The 20,026-nt window shown below is 53.8% G+C and overlaps 1 protein-coding gene across 3 annotated transcripts; it reads right to left on the bottom strand.

The window, feature by feature from the left end:
* Positions 1 to 1,475: 1,475 nt before the first annotated feature.
* Positions 1,476 to 18,535, bottom strand: Elavl3 (ELAV like RNA binding protein 3). Of its 3 annotated transcripts, none has more exons than XM_058576633.1 (7): positions 18,137 to 18,535; positions 9,844 to 10,060; positions 9,508 to 9,611; positions 6,030 to 6,183; positions 5,669 to 5,894; positions 4,748 to 4,786; positions 1,476 to 2,342 (listed from the first exon to the last, which is right to left on the bottom strand). In XM_058576633.1, exons 1-7 carry the CDS (start codon positions 18,143 to 18,145, stop codon positions 1,991 to 1,993), a joined length of 1,101 nt encoding a protein of 366 aa, XP_058432616.1. In that variant the 5' UTR covers positions 18,146 to 18,535; the 3' UTR covers positions 1,476 to 1,990. The 3 variants fall into 3 exon arrangements, with proteins under 3 accessions (XP_058432616.1, XP_058432615.1, XP_046292393.2); XM_058576632.1 differs by having other exon boundaries at positions 9,844 to 10,063; positions 18,137 to 18,534; XM_046436437.2 differs by having other exon boundaries at positions 1,476 to 2,321; positions 9,844 to 10,063; positions 18,137 to 18,534.
* Positions 18,536 to 20,026: the final 1,491 nt, after the last annotated feature.

Here is a 20,026-nt window from a genome sequence, read left to right as displayed (position 1 = left end):
TTTTTTTTTTTCTTCTTTTTGTTGCTTTTTTTTTTTCTCTCGTTTGGTTGGCTTTTTTTTTTTTTTTTAAATTTTGTCGCTTTTTTGACGTTTTTTTTTTTTTTTTTTTTTTTTCTTTTTGTTCCTTGCAGCAGAAGCTCCACAGACGTTTAAGAACAACACCGGGAGGGGTGGGGAGAGAGAGTTGGACGTCCAGATGGGGCCATGGCCAGACACCAAACGCAGAGGACACCGGGAGAAGGCAACTAGAACTAGTCGGGGGGCTTTGCAATTTTCAGTTCTGACTGGGCCCACTGAGGGGTGGGTGGGGGCTTTGAGGGCTCCCGGGGGCTCCAGTCTTTGGCTTCTGTTGGAATTTTTTTAAAAGAATGAAAAGGGAGGCAGGAGCAAAATCCAGACAGAAGCCAGGGCTGGAGCTCCAGATGGGGGCTTGCCCACTGCCCTCCCCAACCTGGAAAGACACAAAACCCAACAAACCAAAAGGGGTAACGAGTGGACGGGAAGGGACATGGGGCTGGGCCGCAGGGCCCATCCACCCTGGGCCTGGTGGGTTGCTGGGTGCTTGCTGCTGGGGAAGCCCAGCCCTGGTTGGGGGAGGCTCAGGGCTGGGCCTCGCCCTCAGCCCAGGGAGGCTGAGCCCCAGGGACAGGGGGTCCTTTGGCCTCAAGTGTTGTGGGGGGTGGGGACTGCCTCCAGCCCACCATGATGCCAAAGTGGAACGAGGTATTGTGTGTCTGGATGCATGGACACTGCGTGTGCACGCCTGTTGGTGGGCAGCAGGGAGACCCCTGATGAGCCAGGAGAGAGCTGTGCAGAGAACCTGGGGTTGGGGCACGTTGGAGCCAAGGGGACTCTGGGAGGGGGGGCCGGGCCAGCCTGGAGGAAGTGACAGGGTCAGGGCCGGGGTGGGATCTCTTGCTGGGCCTGTGGGGTGCTGTGCATGTGTTCCTGGGTGTTTGTGTCTCTGTGACCAGGTGTCTAGATCGACACATCCAAGCAGACTTGTGTCCACGATCGTGTGTCCGTGTGGACCTGTGGGTGTGTTGGCACGCCTACATGCATGTATGGCCACCTTTGTCTGTGTCCACATTATGTAGCCCCAAACTTGTCTCCTTCTTTGTTGAGGTTTACCCCTGTCCACGTGTCTGGGTTTGGCCAGCGAGTTCCTGAATGACCTCTGAGTGTGTCCGTGCCTGTCTCTGCCCCTGTGGTGTAAGCATGTGCCCCTGCATGTCTTCGTGTGGCTGTTCCTCTGTGTGTGGCCCTGTGGACTCCCGGCCCCTCAGCCCTGCTCCCCACACCCCTGCCCCAGTTGGTAAACATAACCTGCCAAAATAGTTTCTTTTTTTTTTTTTTTGTCTTTTTTTGTGATTTTTTTTTTCAAGTTCAAGAATCCCCAGTAAAAATTCTCCACGAGGTCTTTTTCCCTTTTTACAAAAATAGAGTTTTTCTTCCCCTCCCACCCTCCCCTGTTTTTCATTTTGTTTCTGCTTCCAGCCCTGCCCCCTGCTCCCCGAATTCCACCCAGGGGCTCTGGGGGGCTGGGAATGCCCACACCCCTCTTCATGTTTCACTTTTTTGGGGATTTTTAAACCTGTTCCCTCCCCTCTCTCTCCAGGCCCACCGACGTGTTGGGAAGCCTGGGCAAGGGGGCCTGAGAGGGCACCCCATGTCCCCCAAGCCATCCCATGGAGGGGGGACTGGGAGGCTCGTCTCTGCTTTCTTTTTAACCGAGAAAAGAAACAATAACCTTCACCATGAACCAAACCAAGACGAGAGAGTGAAGAGCGCAGCCTGGGATGGGGGGGCAGGGAGAGCGGAGTGGGGGACCCCCGGGCACCCCCTCCCCTGCAGACCCTCCTGCTCCCCGAGTGCTCACCCTGTGGCTTCGTAGGGCTGTGGGTCTGCCTGGGCTCTCTCTCTCGGGCCCCTCCTCTCTCTCTCTCTCTCTCTCTCTCTCTGCTGCCCGGGGCGGGGGCGGCGGGGCAGCTCAGGCCTTGTGCTGTTTGCTGGTCTTGAAGGACACCTGCAGCACGCGCTCGCCCAGGCGGTAGCCGTTGAGGCTGGCGATGGCCATGGCTGCCTCGTCATAGTTGGTCATGGTGACGAAGCCGAAGCCCTTGCATTTGTTGGTGGTGAAATCGCGAATGACCTTGACATTGGTGACTGCCCCAAAGGGCCCAAACAGCTGCCACAGCACGCTCTCATCGGCCTCCGGAGACAGGTTGTACACGAAGATGCACCAGCCGGCACCGGCCGCGCCCCCTGACAGGCCCACGCCCGCCAGGCCACTCATGCCATCGATGGCGATCGGCGAGAACCTGGCGATGAGCGACAGGGGACTACTTTGGGGGTCACGCGGGCTCTGCCCTGATCCCCAGCATGCCTCCGACCCCGCTGGGACCATGGGATGCCCTGGTGCCACTGGGACTCTTCATTGGGCCTGCTGTGTGTTTGACCCTGTGCTGTCCTGAGCTTGCAGTGACCCTATGGCCTCTGACTCTGACCTGGAGACACCAGCTCTGATCTCAAACTTGTCTGGGCCTCAGACCCTCCCTGAATATTAGGCTGAACCAACCCATGATCTGCTCCATCTGTAACAATCCCATGACCTTTGGACCCTAACTGGTCCTGGGCCCTGTAGATCTCAACCCTAATGCACCCTCGCTGCTGCCCTTCCCTCAGTCCATCCTCCCACCCAACTCTGACTCCATTCTGACACTACCCTGACACTACCTCGGGCAACTCTGCCCCCATTTCCCCACCCCCCAGGCACCCTGGCACCCTCACCTGGCTGAAGACCCTCTTTGGAAGAACAGGGCTGAGTGCTGGCACATGAACACAGGGGGTTCAGAGCCTCTCCTCCATCTCAGCATAGATAGCACCCCCTCAAGGTGGCCTCCTATGTCTCCATAAAGTGGCCCACCTCCTCATCCTTCTGCCCCTTTCCAGCATTTTCCTACTCAAATCATATACAGTGGTCCCCCTTATCCAGAGTTTTACCTCCTGCAGTTTCAGTTACCTGTAGTCAATCTTATTTTGAAAATACTAAGCAGGAAATTCCAGAAATAAACAACTCAGAAATTTTAAATTGCACACTGTTCTGAGTAGCAAGGTGAAATCTCATCCTGTCTTGCCCAGGATGTGATTTATCTCTGCCCAGTGTATCCACACTGTATATACTACCCACCCATTAGTCACTTAATAAACCATATCAGGTATCAGACCAGCTGTCTTAACATCGCAATACTTGTGTTCAAGTAACGCTTCTTTTTCTTAATCAATGACCCCAAAGTGTAAGAGTAGTGATGCTGCAATTCAGATATGCCAAAGAGAAATGATAAAGTTTCTTTAAGCAAAAAGGTGAAAGTTCTCAACTTAAAGAAAAGAGAAAAAAACACTGCTGAGGTTGCTAAGATCTATGCTAAAAACAAATCTATCCATGAAATTGTGCTAATTTTTCTGTAGCATCTCACACTACAAAAGTCACAACCTCAGTGTGTAAATACTTGTTAAGTGAAAACATTCCATGGTATCCCTATGTATGGGAAAACAAGGGCCATGTGGAGTTCAGCATTATTTATGGTTCCAGGCTTCTACTCCCAGGGGATAAGGGGGATGGCTGAACTATTATCAACTTCACATTCTTCTGCTAGAATCTACTCCCTGGCACGCTACAGCTCTAGAACAGCACCCAGGAGATATTCAGGAGGTGTTTAAGTGAATTAATGAAACGCTCTCGAGGTCCTTAAGGAATGAACTACTGAAAGGACAAAATTGCCTCCCTGGCATTCTTCCTGTCCCCGACCTTCAGAATTAAATCACTCAGCTTTTGGTGGCGAGGGTAGGAGGGACCCTAAGAGCTGGACCATTTACCCCTGACCGCCTGGGCCTGACTGCTTGCTCCCTCGCCTGGGCCTTTGCCCAGCCTGCTCCTGCTGCCAGGGACTCCACTACCAGGCCTCCGTACTAAGGTCGCCTAGAGGGTTGGGGTCTCTGCTGGTCCAAGCCCCTCATGCCGTCCATGCACAGTCCTGATCTCTATCTCTGCATCAGTCCTGCTCATTTTCCAATCTCTTTCCCCCCTAGACTAAGGTCAGGAACAACAGTAACAGTAGTCGTCAGATGGCCACCTTTTATTGAGTGCTCACTATGTGCTGAGCACCAGCTCAGTGTCACTTCACCTCCAGGAGGGACAAGGTCTGACCCCAACACACTAGTCTCCCACCCCAAGGCAAGAGCCCACCTCTCAGCATGCCCTGGGTGGCTTGTTGAGCAATGACCATGGGGACTTCCACAAGATCAGTGGTGCGGGGGCCACAGGTCTACCCCAACTTTGGAGCAGGAGGGGGTCATTCTGGGACCCTTGGCGCATATGATCAACAGTGGCCAGTGGATCCCGGGGACTTCATGTGGGGCCAGGGGGTGAGTCGTACCCAGGCAGCTCTGCTTGCCTTTCATTGGAATGGGAAGAAAAAACAGGAGGGCGCGTGCCACCCCCCTGGACCCACACTCCAGAGCAGCTCTGTGGATACTGACAGCCCCTGAGAGGCAGGGAGGTCCCGAGGGTCAGAACCGCGGTCTGCCTGGTGTCAATCTCTTAGTGGCCATGCTGTTCCTAAGCACAAGCAGACAAGGCTACGCTGGTGGTCCTGGGGCAAAGTGCAATGGGGTAGGGGTACAGCCGGGCAGGGGTCCAAGGAGGGACGGTGAGGGGATGGGGGCAGTGGGGCGGGGGCACTGTTACCTCTTGACTCCGTAGGCCATGTTGAGCAAATTGTCCAGCCTGTGGAGGCAGAAGTGGTGGTCAGAGGTGTCCACTGGACACACCCCGCTGTAGTGACGCCACAGGCTGGCCTGTCCTCCCCACCCCCACCAGGCCAGCCTGCGGCAGAGCCCTGCCCCCGCCCGCTGCCTGCTCCCCGCCCGGCTGGACACCGCCTGGCACGGAGCGGCGGTCACTCGGGCACCGCCTCTCGCCTGCCCTGCTGCTGCCCGCCTGCCCTGGCGTCCTCATCCTCCCCCTCCCTGCTGGCTGGCGGGTGCTGTCTGGGCCCAGGACTCGGTCTCTCTGGGAAGGATAAATCCTCGCAGAGGCAACAATAACAGCATAGTCAACTCTGCTAGAGCACTTGGAGGGTGGGTAACTTGCCACGGCCACCCAGGGTCCATGAGGAGCTCCCATTGTCCCCCTGTGATGCCTGTCTGTACCTCAGGGTCCTCTTCCATAAAAAGGGGGAAATATACGTTCTGTTCTCATGAGGCTGCTGTGCCTCTGGCAACTCAGAAGGCTGAGGCAGGAGGATGGCAAGTTCAAGACCAGCCACAGCAACTCAGCCAGACCTTGTCTCAAAATAAAAAATAAAAGGGCTGGGGATGTGGCTCGGTGGTTAAGCGCCCTGGGTTCAATCCCCAGGTATCAGAAAGAAAGAAAGAGGCGGGAAGAGCTCCTGGGTTCAATTTCCAGTACCTGATAATGATAATGCCACACAGTGGCCGCAGGGCACGGCTGTGTGGAGCCTGCCCCGGGCCTGACACACCCACCTTTCTGCCAGCGCGGCTGCTGGGGGGAGTGGGGTTGGGGTGGGGGCTGCAAGCTGGAGCCCGCGGGGCCTGGGGGCCTGGGGACCTGGGGACCTAGGGGAGCGGGCGGTGGCCCGAGGCTCACCGGAAGCGCTGCGTCTGGTGGTGCAGGGGGCCTGCGTAGCGCCGGGCCGAGGACTGGTAGAGGTGAGTGAGCAGCGCCTGCCCCGTCTTCTGACTTGGATTGTTGGCGAACTTGACCGTGATGGGCTCCGCCGCACCCAGCGGCTTCTGCCCGTTCAGTCCTTTGATGGCCTCCTCGGCCTCGATCCTCTTGTCAAAGCGGATGAATCCCACACCCCGAGAGACACCTGCCAGGGGTGAGGGCGCCAGTCAGGAGTCCCGCCGACCCACCTCTCGCCCTGCCATTCATGGTTGCTCCGCTTTGCCCGCCCCAGGGCCTTTGCCCCGCTCCCCGGTCAGGTGCACCCTCCGCGCAGCCTGACCTGTGACCTGGTCCACCAGGATGCGAGAGGTGATGATGCGACCATACTGGGAGAAGAGCTGCTCCATCTCTTTCTGGCTCATGGTCTTGGGGAGCCCGCTGACGTACAGGTTGGCATCCCGGATGGATGCGGAACTGGGTCTGGCATAGGACACCTGTGTGGGGGGGCATCGCATGGACAGTTAGGAAAGGTCCCTTTCACAGAGCTGCGGAGACCCCTCTCTAGTGTCACTGTGGGGCCAGGTGGCACGGGGGAGGGGCGTGGCTGTGCCTACATGGTTTTAGGGAGAGTGGGGAACAGGAAACTGTCACCTGAGGACGTCAGGATTGCCCCGCGGCTCGGGTCACAAGTCCTCTGGGGACCTGCATGCATACTCATTACCCCATCAACAAACTTTGATTTTTCCCTCTCCCTTGGAGAGTGGGCCCCTCACTACGCTGGGCTCCTGGGGTCATTCAGGTCTTTGGCTACCAGCTCCACGCTGCCGACTCCCAGGTGTTCCCCCACAAAGTCCTTGCCCCTGATCTGTAGATTTCTGGGGCACCCGGAGGCAGAGGGTGACATAGGGGTATCACAGGTGCCCATGCTCAGCATGGCTGCACTGGATTGGGAGTGCCCCCAACCTTGGGTGACCAAAGTAATGGCAGTTCTGTCCTCCTGATGCTCAAGCCTCCAGCCTTGCGTGTCTCAACACCTCTCTGTCCTTCATTCTTTGAACCCACCATAAACCCTGTTGGCTGCACCTTCCTAATTATCTGGAATCTGCATACTCCCTACTTCCACCCAAGCCCAGCTCCACCATGGACCTGTGTTCAACCTTCAATATGTTCCCCCAACAGCAGCCAGAGGGCGCTTGTGAACACTTGAGCCCTGTCAAGTCCCTCCTCCACACAGAACCCTCCATGGCTCCCACCTTCCTCAGCATTAAAGCTAAATTTCTTCCTGTAGCCCACAAGGCCTTGTGCACTCTGCCCTACCACTAATCTACCTTCATCTCCCCCACTCCTCCCCTTGTTTGCTCTGATCTAATGACACAGTGTTCTCCATTTTTGTCAAATACACCCCGCAAGTTCCAGCCTCATGCTCTTCTCTCTGGCTGGAATGTTCTTCCCTTTCCTTCTTTTGCAGGTTTCAGCTGAAACACACTCCCTGTCCCCTGCCATCTGAGTGTGGTCCCGGTCCCTACTTCTCAAAGTACTCGTCTCAGTTGTGAGTTATATATGTTGGTCCTATCATTCAAGTCGCGTCACTAATCAGGGTCCAGCTCAACACTGAAACTCTCTCAGCTGTTTTGAAAATGGTGGACGTGTACATTATTTTCCTGAAACAGTGGTGAGTATTGTGAAGTGGGGGAAAGAAAAGTCCATTTACAAAGCAGCAGCACTGTGTGACCCATCTCACTGCGTGTTTATCCATGTCCTGGAGCTGTGGCCTGGAGGCCCCACCCCCAAGGCTCACTGGCTGACCTGCCACTGTGGGGCTCCCCTCCCCCTTATTTCTGCTGATCTCTACTTCCTATTTCTTCTAAATCAACATCTGCTTAGGGAGTCACTGTCAAGGGTCTGGCTTTTGTTGGGGGCAGTGAGTTGTGAAGGTGTATGGCTTCATTGGAAATAACTAATTTAAAAAATGAGGGCTGGGGATAGAGCTCTGTTGGTAGAGCGCCTGCCTCGCATACCCAAGGCCCTGGGTTCAATCCCCAGTACCACAAAAAACAAAACAAAACAAACAACCCGTAAGAACAAACAAACAAAAAGCAAATGAAATGAGTTTGGGTGCGGGAGGGTGCGGGTGGGCCGAGGGGCTGGATTCTGATTATTGCATGCACCTGGGGTCCTCTAGCAACAGACACAGGGGCCACTGTCATTTCTACAAGAGTAACTTTTAAAGTCATAGTCGTGGAGCTGGGGCTGTGGCTCGGTGGCAGAGCGCTGGCCTAGCTTGTGAGAGGCCCTGGGTTCCACCTGCAGCACTGCAAATAAATAGGCAAATAATAAATAAAAACTGAAAAGTCACAGCCACGAATTTGAGGGTTTCTCTCTCTCCCGCAGGGCTGGGAGCTTTGAAGGGCGAGGGAGGGTTAACTCATGGATCAGATTTGAGGGGAGAAGAGGGGCTTGAGCTTCGGGGTAGGTGCTGGGGTCTGGGATTCTCTGAGGCACAAAATAGGTCTGATGGGCCTTCCTAGTCTCTATGGCCTGGGCTCCCCGAGGGCAGGCAGAGGTGGGCCAAAGTCCTCCCAGGATGGGACCTGGCACATGAGGCACTCAAAACACTTTGGTCCAAGTCTTCCGGTGCGACCAGTCAGACCCAAGTTCACAGGATTGTCACGCAGGCAGGGACACACACAGGGACCCACAGGAGGCCAAGAAGCACCGCCCTGCATGGCACAGGGACAAGCCAGCAGGAGACTGTCACAAGGCCATCCCCATATTCATGATGACACAGGAGGCTTCACGAACTACAGTAAGAGTCGACGAATGACATGCCAGTCGCCCACCGTACAAGCACACGATGTTGCACACTTTCTACCCCAACACAGGGCACAGGTAGACACACCCACACAATGTCACCATGACAGACACCCGTGGTGCCCTACTGGGTCACTGTGGGAGCTGCAGTATGTCACTAAGCACCTGTCACAATAACACCAGATCTACAGACCCACGGGGACCACTGCAGGTCTTCACCACTCAGATCAATGATGGCAGTCACTTGACTGATACCATGTCACAACCACCACATCACTAACCTGTTTCATGGCTCCGGGTGACACTCACAGACGTGTACAAACACAGTCAGTCACTAGGGTCCACCCTCATGCCCCCTGGGAACCTCTAAGCCAGTTGGCCATGGAGAGGCCCTTTGGGTCACGACCTCATCTCCCCAGCCCCCCAGTGAGGGAGGGCAAGAGATTCCTGTACCTCTGTTCCCCTGGCAAACTGGGGGCCAGATGGGCAGCCCCCACCCACCTCCCCCAGGGTCCAGGAGCAGATTTGCAGGGCGGAGCCCACACACCCCCAGGCGGACTTAGAGAAGGGTTTCCATGGTGATTCCCCCCCAAGGGAACCTGGGCTGGTAGGGTCCCCAGCTGCAGCTGCTGAGAGTGGAGGCCATGGGGGAGGGGCATCACACAAAGGTGGGGGAAGGGCTTTCCATAATCCCACCCTCCCAGACCCTAATTAGGCCCCAGATGGCAGATGGGCCCCCACCCCCATTTCCAGGACAAAGACAGGAAGGGGGCTGCCCAGAGGACCCTGGTTACCCTGCCCCACCTCCAGGCCTGGCTCACTTCCCCAGCCTCCAGAGAAGGTAGGGCTTATACTCTCCCCATTAACAGGTACAGAAACTGAGGCTCAGAGAAGCCAAGGCTTCGCCAGTGAGCCAATCAGGAAGGAGAGACTCAGGCCTGGCCCCTTGGGGATGGAAGGTGGGCAACGGGAGAACACGGGAGGCTGGTGAGAATAAAGACACTGACCTTGATGGTCTTCGTCTGCAATTTGAGGCCGTTGAGGGTGTTGATGGCTTTGTCTGCATCGTTGGGGTCAGAATAGTTCACAAACCCGTAGCCGAGGCTCTGCCCTGTGGCAGGACCAGGGTAATGACCTTCCTGCCCAATGCTGGGGTTTGCCAGTGTCCCCTCAAGCTTAGGCCTGAGAGGCTGACCCTCCCCACCCCAAACCACCTTTCCCTGCCCCCCACGACACCTTCGACCCCAGAGTTCCCACTGGCCCCCACTCCTCCTAGGGTAAAACCTGTCCCTTCACACCTCTCTCCTCCCGCCTCCCACCCTCCCACCTGCTAGGAGCCACACCTGTGATCTTGTCCCGAACCAACTTGCAGGACTCAATGTCACCAATGCTGCCGAAGAGACTCTTGAACTCATCCTGGGTCATGTTCTGGGGCAAGTAGTTGACGATGAGGTTGGTCTTGCTGTCATCAGTGGCTCCGTTTGTACCAAGGAGTGGCCCGTTGGGCAGGGCCGGGCCGGCCGGGCCCCCCCCCACCTGAGACTCCATGGCCCCCAGTATCTGCTGGAGACAACAGGTCACACCGGCTCACCGCCCTGTCCCCACACCAGGGGCCAGCAGGGACACGGAGGGGCTCAGTGGTCATGGTCAGCCATATCTGAGGGGACTTGATTACAGCCAAGGGACAATGTATTATTTGCTTGTGTGTGTGTGTATGCACGCGCACAGTACTAGGGACTGACCCCACAAGCAAGGCAAGCACTCTACCACTGAGTTGCTCCCCCAGCCCATTTTAAATTTTATTTTGAGATAGCAAAGGGCCTCACGAAGTTGCTGAGGCTGGCTCCGAACTTGTGACCCCTCTATCTCAGCCTTCCAAGTAGCTAGGTTACAGCTGCGCACCACTGGGCCCAGCTCCAGCTCCCAACACATTATTCTTTTTTTGTTTTGTTTTGTTTTGTTTGTTTTAGTTGTAGTTGGACACAATACCTCTATTTTTATTTATTTATTTATGTATATGAGGTGCTGAGGATCGAACTCAGTGCCTCACACATGCTAGGCAAGTGCTCTACCGCTGAGGCATAACCCCAGCCTGACAGCACTTTTCTCTTAATAATTCCTTGTATTTACTGGAAAAAGCACTGGGGGAAAAAATGAAAACAAAAAACCCTCCTGATGTGATTTTACTGTGAGAAATCTCATGGATACCATCTGTGTTCTGGGGACACAGCTCGGTGGTGGAGCACTTGCCCAGCATGCACAAGGCCCTGGGCCCCACCCCTAGCATCACTGAGTAAATAAATGTCACATACTATGGCTTGGATAAGGTCGGAGCGTGTCCCTCAAAGGTTCATATGCTGAGGTTTGGTTTTTGGTGTGGCAGTGTTGGGGGAGGGACCTTTAAGGGGTGGGGCCTAGTGGGAGGTAATTAGGTCACTGGGGGCATCACCTTTGGAAAGGATTAGTGCTATTCTCAAGGGCCCCTAGTTAGTTCTCTCAAAAGTGGTTTGTTTTAGGGTTCAGTGCTGCAGACTGAACCCTCCAACATGTTGAAGCATGAGGGGTTTGCAAGAAAGCAATGCTATAAACCCATGCACTTGGCCTCTCGTATACATAGCTGTTTCCCTTTCTGCTTCTCTGTCATGTTGTGACCCAGCCAAGAGGGTCCTCACCAGAGGCTGAACAGATGGGCCTACCCATTCTTGGATTTTCAGCCTCCAAAACTGTAAGCTTCTTTTTTTTATAAGTATCCAGCCTCAGGTATTTTGCTTATAGCAACAGCAAACAGGCAAATATACTATATATACACAAACATTCCCAAAATCAATCTGTGCATTTTCAGAACGAAATGAATACTTTTCAGAATAAGAAATTTAATATTTTTAGAGCACTGAAGGCCTCATAAGCCCCTCCAAGATGTTTATTTTCCTCTTCCTGCCAAAGATAATTTTGATTCCAAATGTGTTAATATTTCCTTTGCTTTATGCAGAATTGTTTTATTAGGTATTTACTCCCATAGTTCTTTCACTGAGCTGTTTTGGGTTTTGGGGTTTTGTTATCATTTGTTTCTGGTATAACATAGAGCACCTACAAATAATGACCGTTTTATTTCTTCATCTCCAGTCTATACCTGTTATTTTTCTTGTCTTATTGCAGGGGCTACAGTGTGATAATGGCTCCCTTATTACTGATGTAAAATGAAATGCTTTAAAAAGAAAGAAAGAGAAAAGAACAAAAACAAAAAAGATAAATGGAACAAACAAATAAAAAATACCAAAAAGAAGTAGGAGAAATACTTTAAACATTTCATGGCTAAACATAATCTTTGCTATGGATTTTTTTCTAGATGACTTTTATCTGGATAATTTTTTTTCTTCTTTGGTGTGTGTGTGTGTGTGTATGTGTGTGTGTGTTGCTGGGGATTGAAACCAGGGCCTTGTGCATGGGAGGCAAGCACTCTACCAACTGAGCTATATCCCCAGCTTGAATTTTTTTAAAAAATTTATTTTTAGGTGTAAAAATGCCTTTATTTTTATGTGGTGCTGAGGATCCAACCCGGGTCCTGCCAGTGCTAGGCGAGTGCTCTACGGCTGAGCCACAATCCCAGCCCCGAATTTTTTTTTTTTTTTAAACTGGGGATTTAACCCAGGGATGCTTAACTACTGAGCCACACCCACAGTCCTTTTTTATTATTTTTGAGACAGGGTTTTGTAAAGTTGTTGAAGCTGATCTGCACCTTGCAATCTTCCTATCTCAGCCTCCTGAGTCGATTACAAGTGTGCACCCTGGCTCCCAGCTTGATTAAGAATATTTTCTTCAGGGCTGCAGGTGTAGCTCAGTGGTAGAACACTTGCCTACCTTGGGCAAGGCCTATTCCCAGCACTGCACACAAAGAAAATTTTGTTCTTCTGTTCTAATATCCTAACAAGATTGTTTTGAAGGAATAGATGTTGAATTTTATTGAATTTTTCTATATTGAAATGTGACTTTTTAGCTTTAATGTATTAATACCTCAAATTATGTCAATTGATTTTCCAATATTAAACCAATCTAGGATAAATGAAATTTACTTGATTTGGTTTTCTTTTTTTCTTTTTGGTTGTGCTAGGGATCAAACCCAGGGTTATTGTGATGCTATCTAAGCATTCTACCACTGAGCTATACTCCCAGTTTGTCAAAGTTTTGCAGAGTTCTTTATTTAGTATTTTTTAACTAAAAATACTGAAATGCTATTTTATATGTAATATACACCAAATTCTCTCAAATGTAGATTTTTTTTTTTGGATAGATGAGGAAGCTGAGACTAGAAATGTTACAGAAATTGCTGAAGTCACACAGCATCTCAACATTTTAGTAGCACTGTAACAAATATGCAGACCTCTCTAGACTTGAGACCATTCTGCCATTCTCCTACTATGGCATATGCCAATCAACCGAGTTAGTATTGGCTCTGACAACTCATTGTATGCCCTTGAATATGTCCCTTATCCTCTTGAGACTCTGTTTACCTTGCAGCAAACAAAATAATTGATAATGGCTCTCTGAAGAGCCATACGGAGAATTTTAAAGTGGCATCTGTAGGAAATAGTGCTGGGAGCGATTGGTACTGTCTATCATGTACACAGGAAGGTAAAGTAGCCAATATTTACTTACATCTCCTATGGCACAGTTGGCAAATAGTTTTTCCTCACTTGAAAACTCAAGTTGGTTCAATCACCAGCGCCAAAACAAAATAAAATCAAACTGATTGGTCAGGACTTCTTAGAGGAATTAATTTTAAAAGATTCAGAAGTCATATACAATTTCAGCAGAAAAGGCAGCTGTGATTCCTCAGCAATGTCTGCTGTTGCCACAGAAATAGAAACAACAGCAGGAACACATCACCTCAGCCATCCCTGGCTCAAGAGGCAATACCATAATTGTCCCCAAATACTGGGCACTCCTGTGTGGCAAGCACTGTGCAAAACACTCTACCTGCAAAAATTTTCTTTTCTTATTCATAATCCTGAGGAGATTCCCTCTCTACTCTAACACAGGAGGAAACTAAGGTTAACAGACAGTTTTAAAATCCCAAAGATCAAGCAGAGTATAAATGGTGGACAAGGGGTTTTCATAAGAGTTTCCCCGATCTGAAGTCTGTATTTCCAACTTCCACTGACAACCAAGACTGGTGTCAGCTCTAACATTTCCCAGCTGTGTACTCTCAGATATGCCACTTAATATTTCTAGATCTCAGCTCCAGTCTGCTGCAAACTCCAAATTCCAAGCATGGTGGCAGCAGAAGGATCTAAAGTTACATGTGGGGACAGCTGGAAAGCATTCTGGGATTGTGTCTGCCATGGGCATAATCATCGAAAACGTAAGCAGGTTTGTCATGTCCACCATCTCTGCCTCCTTATACTGTTATTGGTTATCATTCCACTTCACGGAGTGTCTACCATGTGCCAGGCACTGAGGAAAGGACGTTGAGGTATCCTTTCATTTATTTTCCAACAATCTTGAAAGACAGGAGACACAGTTGCCATTTTACAGATAAGGAAACTGAGCATACAGAGATTAGGCGATAGGAATGGGGAACTCGATTTCAAACCTGGACCTGTTAAACTCCAGAGCTGTTTTATCAACACTATGGCCATGCCTTGGGGTCGCTCTTGAACTCATGGGCTCAAGCGATTCTCCTGCCTCAACCTCCAGAGTAGCTGAACTATAGGCACAAACCACAGCATCTGGCTCCCATTTACTCATTTTTTTGGTAGGGGCGTCAAACTGGGGATCGAACCCAGGGGCACTGTACCACTGAGCTCCATCCTCAGCTCTACTTACTTTTAGAAACAGGGTCTCACTGAGTTACAGAGGTTGCCCTCAAGATGGTGATTTTCCTGCCTCAGCCTCCTGAGTCACTGGGATTACAGGTGTGTGCCACCGCACCCAGCTCATTCACTCTTTTTTTTTTTTTTTGTACCAGGAATTGGACCCCAGGGATGTTAACCACTGAGCCACATCCCCAGCCTGTTTTATTCTTTATTTTGAGACAGTCTTGCTAAGTTGCTGAGGCTAGATTTGAATCTGCAATCGTCTTGCCTCAGCCTCCCAAGTTGCTGGGATTATAGGCATGGGCTATGACACCTAGCTCATTCACTCTTATGAAAAGGATGCCACAGGGCTGGGGAGGTAGCTCAGCGGTAGCGTGCCTGCTTAGCCTGTGTGACAGCCTGGGTTTCATCCCCAGCACAAAAGAAAAAAACAAAAGGATAACACAGATGGTCAACTTCCCTATATCTCCAGTCAACTCAGGGCAACTGCCTGGAAGAGTACTAGGAAGGCATATCCAGGCTCAAAAAGAACGTGCATTGGTTGGTTCGCGATGTCTGCCATGGGCTTGGCCTGTGAAGCAGCCCACTCCACAGCCTGAGCTCACTGCTCTTCTAGAGCAGAGTCATGGAGTGAGAGCCTGCCGGACAAGATTTTTTTTTTTTCATGCAAAACTTCCTAGTCAATTCTCCCCAAACTGAACATTCTCCTTTCCCCAATCGACCCAAGTGAAAACCAAAACTCTGTGAGTCTCAGGGGCTTGCACAGGATGGAAGTGGTGGACCATAAATTCAGAGCCGGGTTTTGGACCCCAGAGCTCACTCTGAACACAAAGGCTAATAATAAAAATAACAGTGACACAAAACTGAGCACCTACTGTATGCCATGCCCTGAGCATTGTCTTTTATTTATTTTATTTTCTGCAGTGCTGGGGATTGAACCCAGGACTTTTCTGAATGCTAGACCTGTACTCTAGCACTGAGCTGCCATGCCAGCTCCTGGGCACTGCTATTAAATAAATGCACTCTGTTGATGAAATCTACTCATTCGATAAAGATTTGCTGAGGGATGCTGTGTGCCAGCTGCTAGCTCCACCCTCTTTACTGTTGCCTTTATGGTCATGTCACTTTTCTGGGCCTCTGTCCCTCCAAGGAAGGTATAGCATCTCCACGAGTGGAGACGCATTCTGAAGTCCCATCCAGGCTCAGCAAGGTGAAGTTCTCTGATAGGCTGATGGTATTTGCTGTGGGGGTCCAGTGGGCAATCTGTAGTATATAAGCTGCTGCTTCTGGTACCCCAGATCCCAGGTTTTGAAGTCCTCCTGTGTGCCAGGTACTGACCATGTGCAGTTTTCATGGACTTCCCACAACCACACTGAAAGGTGGAGACTGTCTACTCCATTTTTCAGATGGAGAAATGAGGGTCAGTTACAGGGACCTGTGACTCACCAAGGGTGACGGGAAGAGATGGAGGTGATGGAGTCAGCATTTGACTCCTGATCTGATGATTGCACAGTCTACAAGGTTACAGGAGGCTGTCACCACCACTGGTGTTCCCAACTTGGATGACTTAGGAATTGACAGGGAGGGTCAGCCCAGGGCCTTGAGGCCTAGCCCACTAAGCTCACCACCACTCCTGCTCCCTCCCAGCTGTGACAGCTTAGCAGGGCCAGTGTCACATTTCCTTCTCAGCAGCTGAGCCAGCTGAGCTGATAATGGGGATCAGATAGGTGGAGGCCACACCCCTCCTCCTCCCCCCTCCCCCAGTGATCTGTGGCCTGGGATGACGGTAGCATGTACATCTAGGACTGGTCCACATCAGAAAATGGGGGTGAGGTTAGAAGGGAGAGGGCAGGTCAAAGATGGAGAGGAGAGGTTGACATGGAGGGGACCTTCCTTTCCAGCCTCTCCTGCTCTGCCTCTGCCTCTGAGTTTCTCCTTCCTTTGGTTTCTCTCCCCCTTTCCTCTCCATTTCTCTCTTCTCCACTGCCCCCACTACAAACCCTTCTTTGCCCCCTCCCCTCTCTGTGTCACTCTTTCCAACTCTCCCACTATTGCACCATCCATGTGACATAAGGATTTGCCATGAGCACACCTGAGACCACTCTTTAGAGACCCTCCTGCTTCCAGCCCCTTTGGCCCCCAGCTGTATCCTAGGGCCCCAGTCAGTGACAGATGCCAAGATACTGGCGACAATAGGGCATTGAGTGGCCACACACGGTAAGGCTGGGCCACCACGTGGTGCCAACTGAGCCTCCTACTTCTAGGCCCTTCTCCTTCATGCTGGGCACTCACTGTCTCAATTCATTCTCTCACTTCTCCCAGCGGGACCCTAGAATGTCTCTGCCTTAGAGTATCCCCATTGGTGTGCCCAGGCCTCCAAAAGCTTCCAGGCCCTTGGGTGACCTCTGACCACACCCTCTTCTCCTTTGTGCATTAGTTTCCCTTTTTCTAATGGGGAAACAGCATAAGGCCCAGAAAGGGGAAGGAACCAGCCTTAGGACACACAGCAGGCCAGCCAGGCTTGAGTTTCTCAGAGACAGGTGGGCGGATACCAGGGTCCAAGAGCGGAGAGGCCCGGGTAGGGAGGGAATGCTGAACATCCCCACATCCACTGTGCTGGCCATGACTCGAAAAAGGAGCCCAGAAAGAGACATAGGGTTCAGAGACACACACGCAGCGATCGAGAGATAGGAAGAGCGTAAAAGGGAGGCCCGGGCGCCGGGACCAGACAAAGGACGCGCGGTGGCGCGGGGAGCGGAGTCGCGCGGCAGGGGCGGGGGTGGAGCTGGGGTGGGACTATAACTGGCCAGCTCCGCCCCCGGGACACGCCCGGGCTGCCGAGTGGAAATCCGAGGGCTAGGGCGAGGCCGGGCCCCCCGGGGCCCTAGGGGGCGGGACCTAGATGGGCGTGGTAGGGCGTGGTCAGGCAGGGCGTGGCCGGACGGGCGGGGCTGGGCGCTCGGGAGCTGACCAGCTCGGTGGCTGCTGAAAGCATCAGGCGCGGAACGAGTGGCGCGGGCGGGCGGGCGCGCTCAAGGTCACCCCGAGGCCCAGAGTCCTGGCGGGGTGGGGCATTTGGACCTGGCCGAGGGGGTTGCTTAGCTCCCTAGCCCATCTCCCGGGAGGCTGGGGTCCAGGAGCCGGGAAGCGCCCTCACAACACACCGCGGTCCCTTCTTTCCCCTCCCCCTCCCCGCAGCCCGAGGCGCCCGCGCGAGGCTACGGCCCGCGAAGAAGCGCCGAGAAACAAAGGGACGCGGCAGCAGCGGCGGCGGGCCCGCGGGGCCTCCGGGCGCGCCCCCTCCTCTCCCCTCCCCGCTTGCCGCAAGGTCGACGGGCTCGAGGACGAGACGCCCGCCTCTCGGGCGCGGCCAAGGCCCGGAACGCGCGATCCGACGCCACCCGCTTCTCCAAGGCTCTTGGGGATGCTCTGCCGCCTTGGCCTGGCCCAACACTAGGGATGGGGCCCTGCATTTGCCTGGGAGGCCTGCGGGGTCTTGAGCCTGAATGGAGGAAGCATCCTTTGCCACCGCGGCCCCTCCCCCATCAGGCCTTCCGAAGAGGGTGCAATCTCGCCTCCAGGGTGTCGTAGGACGCCCCCTGAGTCGCAGCCTGGCTCCCCAAGGTCTCTCAGGCCAGACTCCGAGCACCCCCAACACTCTGGGCGCGGCTCTGCCCACTCTCAGGCCCGAGGTGCGGTCCTACCCCCCCCCACCCGGGCCTAACTAGGCCTGGTCCTACCCCCCCACCCCCGCCATCTCCATGGTGCCTGGACCCAACCCCTTCCCACCCCAGTTCTCTCTTGGCGACAGGAGAATACCTACAGTGACCATTCTTGTGTGCCCAGCGGGCGCGGTCCGTGTTGAGGGCGGCTCCGGGGGTCGTGCACTCCTAGGGGGGCGCCCGATGCTCACGCCGGGTTCCCGCCTGGGCGGCCTCTGGTGTGGCCGCTGCAGAGGCAGCGATGAAGGCGGCGGCTCCCTCGAGGGCCAGGGACGGGTCCGAGCCCGAGGATGAGCGCGCGGATGACCGGGCCCCGGGGTGGCCTGCGGGCGGCAGAAGATGGAAAGAGGGAGCGGGCGAGGGCTTGAGGACGCCCCCTGCGCGGCCCCGCGGGGCCCGGGGAGGTTGCGCTTCCCGACAGAGATCGCGGCGCTCTGCTTTTTGCCGCTACCCCTCAGTCCGGCCTGCCCGGTCGCGGGTGCTCAGTCCTCTCCCCTCGCCCGCCCTCCCTCCCTCCCTCTGGCCCGCGCTGCGCGCTCCGCGCTTTGGGCCGCGCCGCCGCCGCCCCCAGCCCTTTATAGCAGCAGCTGCCAGCGCCGGCGTCGCTTATTGGCCAGGGCCACCGAGCCCCGCCTCCTCACGGCGCCCGACGGCGCGGCAGGTGGAAAAGAACGCGCGCTGGCCTGGACTCAGCACTTGCAAAAAGCGCATCCTGGAGACTCGGGTTGCCAGAATCTTGTCCTCCTGCCCCCGCGGACCCTGCTTCCTGCGTCGGCACCCTTTCTTAAGCAGTTTTTCTGCCCGGGAGACCGTGTGGGCACCCCTTTCGTCCAGCACCTAGATCTGGAGGGGCAAAGAGAAAGCGGAGGTATTGTGACTCCAATGTAAGACCTTCGGAGGCACTGTACACCGAGGGGCCTGAAAGGGTCCAGGAACCAAGATTTCAACAGAGGCTTGGGTCCCCAGATTTGGAGGGGGGTCAGGTAGCCACATCAGGGCCATGGTGGTGTTGGTAACTAGGGTATCTCTAAATCTGTTTGCGGAAGGAAGCTAAGACTCTGTGGATTTTGAGTGGGTTTTGTGCCTCTGGGGTTCAAAAGGTGGGCACTGGCACACTCCAATGCTGGGGAATTCCAGGATGAAGAGATTTGGACCCCAGGAAATCACAGATCCTCCTTCTCCCTCTTTTGGTGCTGGGGATTGAACCCAAGTCCTCGAGCCTGCCAAAAACGCTACAACTACAATTCTACAACTCAAATTCTAAGATCCTTTGTAGATCTCACAAAACTCCAGTGGTGGTTCTGCCAGGTAAATGGCCTGGCTTTCTGGGCTTGTGATTGGTCCTCTTGTGGAGTTATGCTCCCTCAGCTAGGCGGGACCTGTCCTCTCTCTAAGGCAGTGTGTGTAGCACCGCTTCCTTTGGTGCGTGGGCACACTTGCGTGTTTACGTCGGGGCGGCAGCAAGGTGCAGAAGCTAGCCTTCATTGGGGTGGGGCAGGGAGCCTCCGAGCGAGACTTCAGCACCACAGACAGCGGTCCCACGGCTGTTTCGAGGGTGATGCTGGCAGGTAGCAGAGACCCCAGTACCGGAGATTCGCAGCCCCCACCTTTTCCTTGTTTGTATATGCACCTTTAGGCTCCAGACTGTCAGAATGCCATCAGTAAGCAGAGCCTAATTTGACCAATCAGGAATGGCCCTCGAGAGAACCAATTGTTGGAAGATGCCCTAGAGATTGAGCCAATGAGAGAGCGCGCACCAGAGGATGCTGCCACGCTGATGGAGAGGGCAGGCCAATCACAGTGGCCCGCGCAATCCGGGTGGTGGCAGTGCAGGTCCCCTTGGGCTTGCTGGGACGACTTGGCTGCCAACGCTGGGGACGCCAAGCGATGGCTGCTTTCCCACCCAGTGTTCCTCTCGGCTCTTGTCGGATCGGAAGCGGTGCAGGCAATGGGGGTACTCCGGGGCGCATAGACCCGATTGCGGTTCCCAT

The sequence above is a fragment of the Marmota monax genome, unplaced genomic scaffold (genome assembly GCF_021218885.2).
Source record: "Marmota monax isolate L192 unplaced genomic scaffold, Marmota_monax_Labrador192_F-V1.1 WCK01_AAM20220418_F8-fsc00021, whole genome shotgun sequence".
Taxonomy (NCBI): Eukaryota; Metazoa; Chordata; class Mammalia; order Rodentia; family Sciuridae; genus Marmota; species Marmota monax.
The sequence above is the reverse complement of the archived record's forward strand: the minus strand, read 5'-3'. Positions and strand labels throughout refer to the sequence as shown.